At 42.6% G+C, this 15,474-nt stretch overlaps 1 protein-coding gene across 1 annotated transcript in view; it reads right to left on the bottom strand.

The window, feature by feature from the left end:
- The window catches only part of LOC147703191 (ras-related protein Rab-35-like), a 196,279-nt gene that overhangs the window by 70,657 nt on the left and 110,148 nt on the right, over positions 1-15,474 (bottom strand). The window contains exon 2 of the mRNA XM_086931726.1: positions 10,712-10,762. Within this exon, the coding sequence (XP_086787852.1) occupies positions 10,712-10,762 (51 nt within the window). The remainder of the gene's footprint in view (positions 1-10,711; positions 10,763-15,474) is intronic.

The raw sequence follows: 15,474 nt of genomic DNA, 5'->3' as shown, positions 1-15,474 counted from the left end.
TGAACAGTTGCAGCGTGAGGAGATTGCATTACATCATGGCATTTGGTTTATTGAGGGTGGAAGGAATGGTTTTCATCTTGGTGTTTAAACTGTCAGAGTTGAAGGATGGCATTACATGAGGAAGCCAGTTACATCTATGTGATGGTCCAATTGTATAAATGTGTGTAAAAAAAATGCTTTTAAACTGCCCATTAAATTGCTTGCTGCATCTGCTTATGCTGTGCAATGTGAAATGTGTTCATTGTTCTATGATTTGTGAAGTTCTTTGAATATAGCTCCTTGTAAATATGACTTGTGAATAGCGCCATATTAATGTGGCTTGTGAGGTGCAGGTTCTCATGTTGATCTATTGTGTTCCTTGTGCATTGCGCCTTGGATATATTGTTTGTGAAAAGCTTGTCTTGTAAATATGACTTGTGAATAGCGCCATATTATTGTGACTTGTGAGGTGCATGTTCTCATGTTGATCTGCTGTGTTCCTTGTGCATTGCGCCTTGGAAATGTTGTTTGTGAAAGGCTTGTCTTGTAAATATGGCTTGTGAATAGCGCCATGTGGTCATGGCTTGGACAGGGCATGTTATCATTACGTTTGGCAGGAGAGAGCTGGATCTCTCTCGGGTGCTTGGGGATAACGTTTTTGAAAATATGTGTACGTGTCATCTGTAAAACGTGAAGAAATGTGACCATGATTTTCCCATGTATAAATGGACGTTGGGAAATGATTCTGCTTGAGCTGCCAAAGGGTTAATATCTTGAGTTGAGATGGCAGTCTTTATTTTTTACATGCTGTCAACATGCATGGTTATCTGACCTGACTATAAAAGTCAGTGGATTATTTGATGGTTTGATTTTGACTTTTTTTTGATTCCTTGGTCTGCCTATGTGCTTTGTCAGTTTCTTGACGGAAAGGTACCATCTTGTGTTTTGCGAAGGGTTCTGTTCATTTCACATTCTTTTTGAAATGCGTCTACGAATTTGTGTGGGTTTGCCTTGGAACTGATGTGGTTATAAATCAACCAGTCGGATTACGGAGAGAGCTGTGTTTTTTTTTTAAAATGAGTGAAATGTTAAAAAGATGGCCCGTTAGAGTGCACGCTACGGAGCTGTTTTCATTAATTATTTCTGTGAGGGGTTTCCATCTAGACAGGAATGTGCTGGTTGCAATAATGATAGGTTCAGTATAATGAATCTTGCCCGACAGTGCATGATAACATGTGCTTTTAATTAGTGGAAGGCAACCATGTGCCTTTGAAAGGAAAAAATGTTAAAATGTAACATTATTATTTTCCCAAATGTAAATTAAAATGTATGCTTTTGTAAATGTGTCAGCAAAACATTAAATTAAATCCAATGTTGAAATGTATCTGCATTTTATGTTGTTTTACAAATTATTTCTCTTTTACAATGGACCATGTTAATTCGTTTTTTTTCTCAAATGCAGAATGTATAATCTTGTGTGCAAAAGGTAGTTGCCCCTTTCTAAATAAGTGCCCATATTTTAGGTGTCTTGCCTTCAGCTGAATTAGTTGGACAAAAGTCTTTTTAAAAAAAAAACTGGAGCTTTTTTAATTGGCAGTACACTGTAACAGAATTGGTTTTTTTTTTAAATACTAGCTTCCGTTAGTTAGAAAATAAGGCATGAGAACAGGCAAGAAATTTGTTTTTCGACCTTGGCAGACCAGCTGGTTTGTGCAGACGAGTTTTTTCCTTTGCTCTGCAAGTCTCGATCACGTCCCTGTTCGTTACGATTGGCTACAATCCAATTTTCTTCCGCGGATGGCTTGTTTATGTAAGGGAGGGGCTGGTTTAGAGAGGCTCATCATATTGCAGTGTTTAAAGTAGCTTCCCACTGTAGCGTGGCTCCTGCTCTGAAGGGAGGGGCTGGCTTGGGGAGGATTAGGGTATGTTAGGCCCTGCGCAATATTATTGAAAGTTAAATTTTGAATGTTTTTAATTAATTAGGATATTTTCTTTTCAATAATGAAAGGCACCCGGGGTGCTTTTTAAATGGAAAATTTTATTTTACAAGAATAATGATACTTGTTCTCTTGTTCCTAGGATTGCTGAAGTTGTGGTTGTGCGTGGGTCCCTCCCCCTTCCACTTTTTTTTTGTTTTAGCTTTTTACTTTCATGTTTTTATTTTAGTTTATTGTTTTTGGATGATGGAACCAGACCAGACCAGACCAGACCGGAAGGGTGATGGATGGCCGCATTGGAGGAAGTGTCCGGATACCGAGGATGCAGGGTGGTGGCCTACACTGAAGAATTTGGACATTGAATAATCCCTTGGACAAGCAGGCCCCACTTTTAAAGCAAAAAAATATGTCACCTATTATAGTTTTTCTGTTTTCTTCAAAACAGTTTTTGCCAATGAAGGACTTTTTTGAATGGTGGTGCCCACATGTGTTCCACCGTGTGATTTAAAATGGTTGTTTTGTTGTTCTAAGCTTGATGTTACACCAGCTATCTTGTAGAAATGGGGTTGTTGTTTTTTTTTACTGTTCTTACATTTTCACCTTGATTGATCAAAGGGTGGTTACCTTAAAATTTGGATTGTTCTGGGTGGTGTGTCTTTTAGTATGATTATGTATTAATGTTTGCCCAGACCTTGAAACAGTACTTCTCTGATTTCATTTAAATTGACAAATGTCAGCAGGTAGGCCTCATTTAGGCCTATTGTTATTTTCATCCCACAAACAAGCCCCTACACCAATAGTTTCATGAGTCATCATTAGCTTAAGTTGCCTATAGTACGTAGGGCTCATTTAGGCCCTTTCTTGTTTTCTCATTAGGAGTTGAAACACATTTAGTTCTTAAGTTGACATTAGTAGGTAGGCCTCATTTAGCCTTAAGTTGTCCGAAGTAGGCCCCATTTAGGCCCCTTGCTGTTTTCATTCAACACATAAGTTCCTACATCACTAGATTTCACCAGTTATCATTAGAAGTTGAGGCACATTTAGTTTGAGGATGCTTTGGTTAGTTTCTGTTGTTATCAGATCCAGTTTCAGCATTCAAGTCGAGGGTGCTTTGATTTGTTTTTAGGTTTCTATTGCCTACAATTGAGTTTCAGGTGGAATTTTCTTAAGTTGTCATTCTTTTTAGGGAGTTTTTTAGGTTTTCATTTGTTGATAGATTGTGTTGATGTTTGTTTATCTAGATGTTATTGTTTATAAGATGTTCGCAAGATAAGGATCTAAGGGTGGATGGCAGAGATATTTAGCAGTGATATAGATCTTAATCTTGCTCACATCTAGGATAGGTATTCTTAGCCTATGTTGGATAGATTATGTTGATGTTTGTTTTGATGGTTGTTGTTGTTTATTGATGCTCGCAAGATAAGGATCTAAGGGTGGAATGTTATGGCAGAGTTTTTGGCTTTATTTAGCAGTGATATAGATCATTAATCTTGCTCGCATCTAGTATAGGTATTCATAGCCTGTGTTGGCCCTTTTAAGCCCTTTTTTCCAGATCTAGAAGAGGATAGCTGCTTAATATGCCTTTATTCTTGACTTTCACCTGTCTATTGCCTATTGGCTTTGACATATTAGACACATTGGTATGGTTTATGTAGGTATTCTGACAGAGCTAAGGAGCATTTCACCCCTTTCAGGCCTACAGGCCTAGAGCTAGAGGGACTCCATCTTGATGAAGCTGAGAGGCTTTTCAGGGCAAAGGCAAAGTTTATAGTTAAGGCTGTTTTTCACTTGGAGAGAACCGGTCTGGGCCAGCCCTTATCGGTAGGCTGTATTATTCTCTGTGAATGAAATAATGAATGAAATATTATTTATAACGCGCAGCTATGCCCAGTGGGCGTCAAGGCGCCTAAACCAAAATATAAAGCTGGTAGCAGACAGAAACAGAGCCTACTGGTATGCCTTAATAAAGAGCCAAGTTTTCAATGACTTCCTAAAGAGGTCAAGGGAAGGAAGTAGTTTGATTTCAAGGGGGAGTGAATTCCACATCAGAGGTGCCAATATGGAGAAAGCTTTGGACCCCCATCTAGCCTTCTTGGCTCTGGGAATTACCAGTTGGTGTTGCTCGCTGGATCGTAGACATCTGCTCGGAACATATCTGGTGAGTAATGAACCAAGGGCATCAGCCGAGCCTGCAGTTAAAGCCTTATATGTAAGGCAAAGGAGTTTAAAAGTGATCCTTGACGGAATGGGGAGCCAGTGGAGGTTCTTCCTCGCTAGGGTCATAGATGCCAGCCAGGGCAAAGCGAGAGCAAACCGCGCTGCAGCGTTCTGTATGACCTGTAAACGCTGAAGCAAGCCCTTGTTGGCCCCGGCGTACACTGAGTTACAGTAATCAAGCCTTGAGCCAACAAGGGCAATCACCACCTGTTTCCGCGCCTGTGGGGACAGATAGTGCACGATCCTTTTCAGGGTCTTGATGACACCCCAACAGGTCGCCACCGTTCTGTTAACCTGTAGCTCCATGGAGAGCTGGGTGTCAAAGATGACGCCTAGGTTTCTAGCAGATTTGGTAGGTATAGGGCAGCTGCCTAAAGAAGGAGGCCACCAGTCACCTGACCATATGTCCTGGTCCTTGCCAAAGACCAGGACCTCTGTCTTGTCCCCGTTCAACTTTAGGGAGTTGGAGACCATCCACTCTGCAACAAGTTGCATGCAGGCCCTAAAGTTAGAAGCAGTTTCACTAACAGAGTGGGTCAGGGATACCATAATCTGCGTGTCGTCAGCATACGACACTACCTCCATCCCCTGAGATCTTACAAGTCTTGCAAGGAGGGCCACGTAGATGTTGAACAGGGTCGGACTCAATGCCGACCCCTGTGGCACCCCACATTGCAAAGACTTGGCAGGGGAGAGGTATTCACCTAGCATGACACGCTGCTCTCGATGTTGTAAAAAGGAGCTCAGGAGGCTGAGCGCTGGTCCGACTACCCCTGCCTCCCTTAACCTAGATGTTAAAGTCAGGGGAGACAGGGTGTCGAAAGCTGCTGAAAGATCAAGCAGCACCAGTACGGTGGTGAGACCCAAATCTACTTTTCTGCGGATGTTGTCCATGACTTTCGTCAAGGCAGACTCCGTGCTATGTAGCTTTCTAAAGCCATGTTGGGACCCATCCAAGAAGCCAGAGGCGTCGAGGAAGTTTGAAAGATGGAAATTCAAGTGGGTCTCCAACATCTTAGCAGGGGCTGGCAGCAGAGAGATGGGTCTAAAGTTCTTCAGCACTCCAGGGTCTAAGGTGGTCTTTTTCAGAAGCGGCTTTACGATGGCTCTCTTCCAAAGTGATGGAAAAATGCCCTGTTCCAAGGCTCCATTCATTACCTCAAGCATCGGGGGAAGAATGATCTCTCTGCAGTTCTTAAGTACCTTAAGGGGCACTGGGTCAAGGGGGGATGAAGATTTAGTTTTATCCAGCAGGCTATTGAGATCTTCTAGCGTAAGAGCCGGGAAGTGTTCAAGGGACTGAAGGGAGTCTTCATTCCAAGCTTCCAGTCGTGTAATTTGCGAGGAATCCTCCGAACTGAGCAAGTTCCTCTGCGACTTTAGGGCTATGTAAATATCGTCTATCTTTTTATAGAAAAAGTTCGATATATCATCACATAGCTCCTGGGAAGCAACTACTGGGTCAGGAACCTGAAGCGAGCAAAGGGAGTCTACAATTTTAAAAAGCTCTTTGGAGGATGTTAACGAACAGGTTAGGTTGGAAAAATAGTCCTGTTTTTCCTTAATGACTCTCTTTTTATACTCCCGTAGTAGACTCTTATAGCCTTCTCTATCTTTTTGATCCCAAGATTTACGCCAGCCACGTTCCTTCTGTCTACATTTTTGTCTGAGCAGCCTCAGATCGGCAGAGAACCAAGGGGCAGATGGCTTCTGTCTAGCTGCAGATTTCAAGGAGGGGGGGGCTAGTTCATCAGCGGCTTTAATAATGGCATCAGTTAGATCTTGAGCCGATTCATCCACCTTCTGTTTAGTTGAAATACTGATGTTACGAATAAAAGGGGCAAGTGCTTCCTTAGTAAAATTTTTGAAGCTCCTTTTAGATTGTTTTTTGCCAGTGTCAACCGTAACATCAGGACAGGGAATGTCTAGAGACAGCGGGACTGCTAGATGGTCAGACCACGTAATTGGTACCGGTAAACCGACCTCTAGTCTGGGATCGTTGGAAAAAATCCCGTCAAGGATGTGCCCCGCCTGGTGGGTCGGGTGGAGAACGAGTTGGACAAAATCACATGCCTCCAAGGAATTAAGCAGAGAGGAGGTATCTTTTGAAGCAGAATCCTCTAAATGGAAATTGATATCGCCCAGAATGGTAAAGTGAGGCCTACCAAAATAAGGTTCTAAAATTCTAAAAAGTTCTGGGCAGAAGTTGGCTCTAGACCCAGGGGGCCTATAGAGTAATATGCCGGAAAAAGAACTCACCGGAGTGTGCGTAATACAAAAATAGAGCGCCTCGAAAGGATCCGTAGAGACTGATAAAGGTTTTATTGTGCAGGAGAGAGTAGATTTAAAAAGAATGGCTATTCCACCTCCTCTACAACGTTCTCTGTCTAACCTTAGGAAGGTATATCCTTCAGGTATGGCCAGGAGCAAATCATGGCCAGCGGACTCAGAAGCCCAAGTTTCTGTAACAAAGACACAACAAAAGGCCGGCTGGCTGGGTGTGTGTCCTTGATGCGAGGTGATGCAGAGACCTGGTGGGCGGCAGGCTGATGGCTGGAACTTTCCATGAGGAAACAGCATTCTATATTTGTGAAGTGCAGAGGCGGAGTCAGTCAGTCAAGCAGAGAGTCAGTCAAGCAGAGGGTCAGTCAGCCAGAGAGTCGAGCAGAGGGAGTCAAGCAGAGAGGGTTCAAGCTGGAGAAGAGCTGAGTTGAATAGTGAGCTGGAACTGAAGGAAGCAGTCAGAAGCAGTTGCTTATCAGGAGGAGGTGTGAATAGCTGGAGTCTGAAGTAATGCCTTTTAGAAGAGACAGAGGAGAGATCGTGGACTAACCTATGGGAGCAGATGGAGTTAATTGGACATTGGCGCAGAGACAGAGTGAATAAGCTAGTGGAATGAACGGTGATCAGAGCGGCAGGAACCATTAAGATTGAAGATAGAAGGTGGAGACAGTCCGTGTGGGGGAGAGGAGTCCAGAGACAGAGCGATCAGCGCAGAGGTGTACCCAAGAGTGCAGGAGAGAGAGAGAGTCTGAGATGAGCCAAGGCACAGACGTGAGAGGAACCCAGATGACAGCTAGAACAAGCCTTCACACTAATCAGGTGATATTGTTTTCATCACATTAGTTACACTTACACTTTATGTCTAATCTTTTCCCTTTCAGCGGAGTGTTCCTGTTATGTTTAATCCTTCTCTTTCAAGCGGTGTGTTCTACCTATAGTCTTTGTCAGATCTGTGTAAAGGTTTATATTGTACTAATAATAAATGACCCCCATTAATTAGTGAATTAGTGTGCATGAGTTCTTTTATGATAAAGTTATCCTGGCTTCAAGCCAGTTGCTGTTGAGCCACTGATGGATCAAAAAGGGGGGTAGGAGCGCTTAAATCAAGAAATAACTCAATCACATAGTGTGTATATCTTTGTCCTCATACAGTAAGGATAATCTTTCCTGGTAAGTATTGCTGTTTGAACAGATGCTACCCCTGATCAGGTAAGTAATAGTGAGGGAGAGAGGAGACTTGCAACCAAGGGACTAAGTTAGTACACCATCCCATAATATTATTGTAGTAGCAGACCCTTAGTGAAGAGACTTCCCAATATATATATATATATGTATAGGTCAAATTCAAAAGATACTTTATTCGGTTTAAATCACAAAAACCATAAAAGTGTACAAGCATTAAAACAATCCATAATCCGCCCATGAAAAAATATAACAGCTAACATGGATAAAAACAGAAATATACAGAGTGTAAAGTTTTTTCCTTTTAAAAACAACAATATGCACATTAATGACCTTGGTTAAGGTTTCGGACGGTATTTTATGTTTATACGAAGTCCTCTAAGGCCAAGCAATCTTTTTGCTAAGTCTCATTGCGATAGTTAAAAATTTAGCCACATTAAAAATGACCCAAGTCTCTGCCAGGAGTTGGAGGTACAGCAGGGCTGGCTTCACTTGCCTAAAACCCTTTCCTTTTAGCAATGGTATAATGAATTTAAATCTAATACCTTTGAAGTGGTCACAGAAAAACAGAAAATGAGCCGTATCCATGATTGAACAACCATCACATGTGCATAATACTAAATCCTTACTTCTAGTCCAAACGGGGCGGCCAGAAATTAAGAGATGTATTTTATTCAAACGGAACCTTGTTAACAGGTACCTATGATTAGCGTTGTTCACAACTTTAAGGTACAGTTCCGGTTCGGGGTCGGGTGAAACAATCAGCTGATGGGACCTGACAGAGGATTTAAGCAGCTCCCTGCCCTCTCTGTCCATTTCTCTATTCAGCAACCTACCTATAGTCTTTGTCAGATCTGTGTAAAGGTTTATATTGTACTAATAATAAATGACCCCCATTAATTAGTGAATTAGTGTGCATGAGTTCTTTTATGATAAAGTTATCCTGGCTTCAAGCCAGTTGCTGTTGAGCCACTGATGGATCAAAAAGGGGGGTAGGAGCGCTTAAATCAAGAAATAACTCAATCACATAGTGTGTATATCTTTGTCCTCATACAGTAAGGATAATCTTTCCTGGTAAGTATTGCTGTTTGAACAGATGCTACCCCTGATCAGGTAAGTAATAGTGAGGGAGAGAGGAGACTTGCAACCAAGGGACTAAGTTAGTACACCATCCCATAATATTATTGTAGTAGCAGACCCTTAGTGAAGAGACTTCCCAATATATATATATATATGTATAGGTGTTCATAGGAATGTGGTCGTCGTTGATATGCGGCGTTAGTGAGAACACTGGGTGGGAGACCAGTGTGGATACCCACTGGATTGTGGCTTGAATAAGTGAGAACACTAGGAGGTTGAACTAGTGTGTAGTTTCGCAGGATTGCGAACAGTTTGGAAAAGGGAGCATTGGGTTCTGCAGGCCCGTGTGTAGACGCACCGGATTGTGTGTCATATCTGCCCTAGGGTAGAACGGTCTGGGTCAGGGTGGCCGCGAGACCAACTGATGTGAATAAGTGTGGTGTAGGGTATGGATATCCCTAGTAATCAGTGAGTATTCTTAGTATCCCTATAGATTTAGTGGTGTTTTTAATAATATGAGCTTGTATATTGCGAGTTCCCCATCCTCAGGTAGGTACCAGGTGCCTGGATAGAGGAGTCCGGAGGAGGGAAGGTGAGTACGTTCTGGCTGGGTTGGAGGGGCCCCTGGGGGCTGATCCCACCTACTCAGAAAATCCAGCCATTACAGACGGCTATTACGCACTTCACGGAACATTGAATAACAGGACAATAAAGCACTAATGACGGCACAACCGCACTTCTACTGATAATTTAAGCCTTGAGAAAGCCCCAGGCTTGTATGCCAAAAAAAGAGGGCGAAACACATGTTGGCTGTTCTGGTTCCACTTACGCAACATCAGTGATTCTGAACCTTAAGAATCACTTTTGATTACGGGCTCTTGTATCAATAAATAGACCATGAATCAGCATTGATGGAATTTACCAATGATTGATAACTTAATTACTTTTACCCTGGTGTACTTTTCCCCATTTTCCAAGGAAAAATAATCATTGATTCATCCTCATTACGTAGGACGTGCCAAAAAACAGGATCTTATATCCCTCCAACTTTGTCCCAATGCTGGAAAGATGCAGGGTCTGGTATATAGTCATTCTGTAATAACCTTCCTACTTTCCCTCCAGCAGGCATCCAATAAAACGTATAGATTTATTTTTAGGTCAGGCTTAGAGACAGCTATGGACGTCTCACCAACCTAATGTAATTAAAAAAAAAACTTAAAAAAAAAAAATACTAACAAGCGCGTAGAGTTTTGGGTCAGCCTATTCATTTATTGGTCTGCTGAACTGTGATTCACATTTTGTTTCCTCCCCCATCACAGTAAACAGCCTGGGGGTCAGCCCACTGGAGTCATTAGCTCTCATGCACAGCGAGCATTTTTCCCAATTACGGGCTCATATCGGTCTAGAAAGAATTGCACTACAGTGCCAGTGAAGGTGAGCCAACATTTTGCCAATGCTTTTCTGTTTCCATTCTACAGCGTGTTTAAACTAGGATTTCAGATTGCAGTAATTCAAAGCCAATAGTACCCTTTCTTTGCAACAATAAAAAACTAAATTTCGTGCGATGCGTTTCACAACTAAAATGGGATTCTTTTAAAAAATAGACTAATCTAGAGGAAAACATATTTGCTGCTCAACTGAAATTGTAAGAAACAGTTCTTGTTTAAATTTAAATGTGTATTGCAAGTTTATAGACACGGTGGTTTAGAATGCAGCATTTAATTTTTTGGGGGCGACAGGACTGCAAAGCAAACACAAATAATTAATTAATGACCGCACTAGCTTGCCAAAGTGCAAATGACTGGCTTTGGTTAAGCTTTAAATAGTTCTCAATGCTGGAAAGAAGCCGCTTTTGAAGTCCCTGCATTTTTTCAAGTGAGAAAACTGAGGTATGTAGGCTGTTCGCCAACCATTAGCCGCCCACAGTTTCCACATTTTATGCCACCGACGGCATTTTTTTTTGTACAACATCCAAAATAAGCAGGCGTGGAAGTGAGTAATTACTGAGGAGGAAGTGACGAGTGCGTACTTACCGGAGAAAGTGTTATCTGCAAACCGAAGCAACAGACTGCTCTTCCCGACACCTAGGGAGTGAGAAAAGAAACAAGGTCTTAGACAGGGCAAAACAGAGCACAGCGCACCCACCGGCACACAGCATAAGACACTGGAGATCTTAGACACACAACAAAAGACAATCTACAGGGCAAGCATCAAAGGACTGCAGCAAACCTACAATGAATGAATGATTGCACCTGACTGACTGTTTCTATCAATTCAAAGTTTCTTTATTCGGCTGAAGGTAAGTTCAGTCATAAAAGTACAGAAAAAAACACATGTATAAACAATTCATCAGTTAAAAAGATTAAATATAAAACAGTAGAATGCATGATAGCCTATCACAGCTCGTGCAAATGTGAAAGTGCAGTTTATCAGAGACTTGTTAACCTTCCATACTTTTTCTAAATCTCAGGGCTGTTTTTAGAAAATTGCATACGTATAAAGTGCTTTCACTGTGCAGCATTTTAAGATAGATTAGTGCGGGCCTTATTTGCACAAAATTCAATTTTTTAAAAAGAGGTTTTAAAAACATTTTTCGTGGTAACGTGTAATAGCAGCATGTAAATAAAAAGTGCGCCAGGTCTTGCGGAGACTTGTTGTCGCAGCCGCAAGCTGGCAACACTTGTCCCCTATGGGCTCCACTGGGCACGGCTAGCAACAGGTGGAATAAATCAAAACGAAATCTAGTCAATAAAAAGCGCTCATATCTGGAGATGGGCCAGGATAGATATGGTTCTATTTGAATACATGATTTAATTAAAATATGACTCATCACGCTGCCCTTCTTCAATTCGGCCTCTTCCCTGACCATCTGGCGATTCATTAAAAAGGTGTCCTTTACAAAAATTACATCGCGCTTTGTTACTAACTGTGGTGTTAAGAAGAGGTCCATCCTGCCAAATCTTGAAGACAGTTTCGAATATACTTTATCCAGGGTATCTTGAATTTCCCTTCCCAGTTAAGTGCTTCCGATAAAATATTCTGGGTGAAAGGTATTTCATTGTTCATCCAGCAATTTAGCCAGCACAGGAGGGGGTTTACCGCAATTTTGTCCTCTAAATAAGGCATGCCCAGTTCCTCGTGGGTAGAGTAGTTGGCCGTGCTCTTTGGTAAACATAAAACTTGTTTTAAAAAACTGTTTTCAGTGGTTGCTAGGTCGGCCACAGGTAAGAAGCCCCAAAGGTCACTCCCATAGCAGGCAACGGATATGCTTTTGGCTTGGTATAGTTTCATCAGCGCAACCACTGGTGTATTACCCATTTTACGTGCAAAGTCAGTTATTGCAGCATTGGTCCTTATTAGGTCTCCTCTCTTTTTCTTTAATGCGGGTCCCCATGTGAGTTTACTGTCAAACAATACGCCAAGGTATGAGAAGGTTGTTGTAGTAGGTATTTTTTCCCCATTGACAGAAAGTGGGTAAGACTTTTTGGATCCAGATCCTACCTTCATGACGTATGACTTGGCGTTGTTAATGCACAGGCCTCGTGAGTTCATAAAATGAAAAAAAAGAGTCCAGTAGAGTTTGAAGGCCAAGTGCAGTTCTGGAGATAAGGACGGCGTCGTCAGCATAGAGCAGGACAGGAACGCCCCGTTTCCCTATGTATGGGTAGTCCGTGTTTGTTTTTAAAAGATGCCCCTCTAGATCGTTAATATAAAGGTTAAAAAGAAAGGGCGCTAAAATACAGCCCTGTCTAACCCCTCGATTTATTTTGAAGTCTCTGGTTACTTTTAAGTCTTTGGTGTACCGCACATTTGCTTGTGTGTCGCTGTGGAGGTCGGCCAGAAAGTTGATTACATTTTTTTCAACCCCCATTTTCAGCAGGACATCCCAAAGTTTACTTCTGTCAACGCAATCGAAGGCCGATGAAAGGTCCATAAAGGCCGTATTTAGTGTGCCGTTTCTGGCCAAAGTATATTTGCCACTAATTAGGTATAGATTCAGGCATTGTGTTATTGTAGAATGTCCTGGTCTAAAACCATATTGTACTGGCGACATAACTTTATTGTTTTTGGCCCATACGGACAACCTATTTAGGATGATCCCACCAACAACCTTGGCGACTGAGTTGATCAGGGAGATTGGCCTATAGCAGGCTGCATTACTTCTGTCTCCTTTCTTGTACATGGGTACAATGGTTGAGGCTCCCCAAGACTTAGGAGCCCCGGTAGCGGCTCCAGCGTTAACCACCGCCGTAAGAATTGGAGCCCAGAAGGGGACGTTTGATTTGAATAAGTCTGGGGGAAGACCATCTGGGCCCGGGGCTTTGTTACTAGTTAGACAGCGAATCCCCCTTTCCACTTCCTTGTCCGTGAACAACAGCGGCGTTTCTGCGGGAAGTGTCGGAGCTTGTGTTTGCCGAGTATCGTCGCTCTTAATAACTGTTTCTATCTGTTGGTGTCCTGTTAAGCGCTGGGATGCCCTAGGGTAACTGCGCGCTATATAAAATTTTAAATAATAATAATAATGACAAGAAAGGGCAAGATAGACTTTCCTGCATATCCGAGCGGAGTCGGTATGTCTGGTCAAATATGCACCAGTGCATGTATGCACCCTGGAGGTGGATGCAGAACGTGCCCTATGCCTCGAATGATTGCATCTCTGTTTTTTACCCGACTCAGCAGACAATAGTGACGTCTTTGCGTTCTCCCCACCCATGCAGCGGGCGTTCCTTTTCCGGTGTTTAAGCCATTAACCATAACTCAGATAACCAGATTCTCTCAAAACCATCAAGTAAAGCAGATTTCCCCTGTCCTAGACCTGAACTGTGTTAGTAGATGCTCGGCCTCTCAACACCTGAAGCTAAGTCCACCAGACTTATTTTAAAGTTGGCCTAAAGGCCTGGCATGGATAAAGTCCCTACGACCATCAGATTTAGTTTTCATAATCTAGAATTATGTAAATGTTAAAAAGTTAGCAGTTGCAGCTCCCAGCATGTGCCTCAGTTTTGTTTCTAAACCAAGTTCTTCCTAAGTGGTAGACGTAGGTACCATCCCAACGTAATGCTAAATGACATTTACATGGTCAGCAAAACTAACGACTACGCCATGCGAGGCTGGTTGCAACAACATCAGTTTATTTTTTTTAATATATTTGTATTCTTTTGTATTAAACAAAAGCTTAGCAACACACCATGCTGTTTATTTTTAACTGCAGCTATGTGAATTAAGATTTAAACAAGGTTAAGAGATTCCCTGCACCTTGCAGCTTGAGAGTCCTTGAAAAAAATGACCCCTTATCCTTCATATGTAATCTTGCTTCATTTTATTTGGGCAAAATAACTTTCCAATTTTGGTCTTGATTCATACCAGGAGAAAAGTTCAAACATACTTCTTTGTAACAAAAAAAAGCAATACGAAGTGATTTTATTATTAACAATTTAAATCGACTTAGACCTTTGTGTTGGCTTTTCTAGCCTGGGCATCTCTGACCAAATGTTGCATCTATCAATGCTGCACTAGTGAATTTATATCCTCATAAAGTAGCTACCCTATTCACTGTAGGACCAAAGCTACATGTTCTGAAAAGAACAGGGCAGACTTCCCAAGCTCAGCTGTGCCTGCCAGCCAAATGCAGAGGGAGCATTTCTGGTAAATCCAGTTTACATGCATTCAGCCCCCATAGCCATTCAGACCTACCTGCTGGCTCTGTAACCTACATTCCCCTCAGTGAGGAGAGGTCTGATGATGAAGCCCGTCACCTCGGTGAGCTAAGGCCTCAATCCCTTTTAGGGAAGACTCCAAGAGTTAGGTGCTTCTGCTTTGGTACGGTAACCCTGAGAAGAGGTGTGCTGGCACCTAGTACCTTGTGAGAGGTATTGCGGAGATGTACGAGGTCTGCTGACTTACTTGTCTGCCAAGTTTAAGGATTCAACCTTCCATTAATTTCGCTCATAGTGAGATTCTAGCCATTCTTTTCATCACCAGGACACCTCGACACATTAAATTAAGCATTCATTTCATTGAATTTAGTTTAAGATTCAGGAGCTTGAGAACCCCCCTCATAATCTAACCTGAGATTATTAGATGGTCTGTGAGGGATTTTCAGGAAACCTGGTGACAGCACTCCCCGGACCTCCATTCCGGTCAGCAGCGCTCAGCCAACTCGATTACATGACAGCTTTCAGTCAGCCCAGCCTCAACATTCTGAGATGCCACGCTGCAGACAGCTAGCCCTGGCATGTACTCTGGGTGAAGGCGTGCTTGGAGTTTAAACAGATACTCAAACCCCAGCACAAATGCAGACACATCAAACATACAATTCAGGCATCTGCTCCAAATGTGCACCCTGCGGAGCAACACTCAGGACAAAGGCCAGCTGCAGTCGATTTCTGCTCATGACAAGTAGATACCTGTCACTTATAAACCAATCTGCACGCCTTCTAGGTGCTACATGGTTACAGATATACGCTGGAGGATGAGTCTGCAGTCTTGAGGTGGCTAGACACAGAGCCAAGTTGGGTAAGATGAAAATGATCACTGTCCTCTCTAGGGAAATGGGCCTCTTTCATTAGCTGCCTCTGGGAAGGCGATGTACAAAGAGCTTCCTTCCACAATCAAACAAAGCCACACTACGATTGGTAAAATGTAAATGTAAATGCAGTGTATTTTGTAAAGCGCACAGCTGCCCCAACGGGGTGTCCCGGCGCTGTATAACGCTGTGGAACCCTTCCTGGCTCTCCCTGTGAGATGCCCCTCTTGGGCACCCCCAAGGTGAAGCCAGGCATCCCAGTGTTGTAGG

This window comes from Lissotriton vulgaris, chromosome 7 (genome assembly GCF_964263255.1).
Source record: "Lissotriton vulgaris chromosome 7, aLisVul1.2, whole genome shotgun sequence".
NCBI lineage: Eukaryota > Metazoa > Chordata > Amphibia > Caudata > Salamandridae > Lissotriton > Lissotriton vulgaris.
Note: the sequence above shows the minus strand (reverse complement) of the source record. Positions and strands in the feature narration are given on the sequence as shown.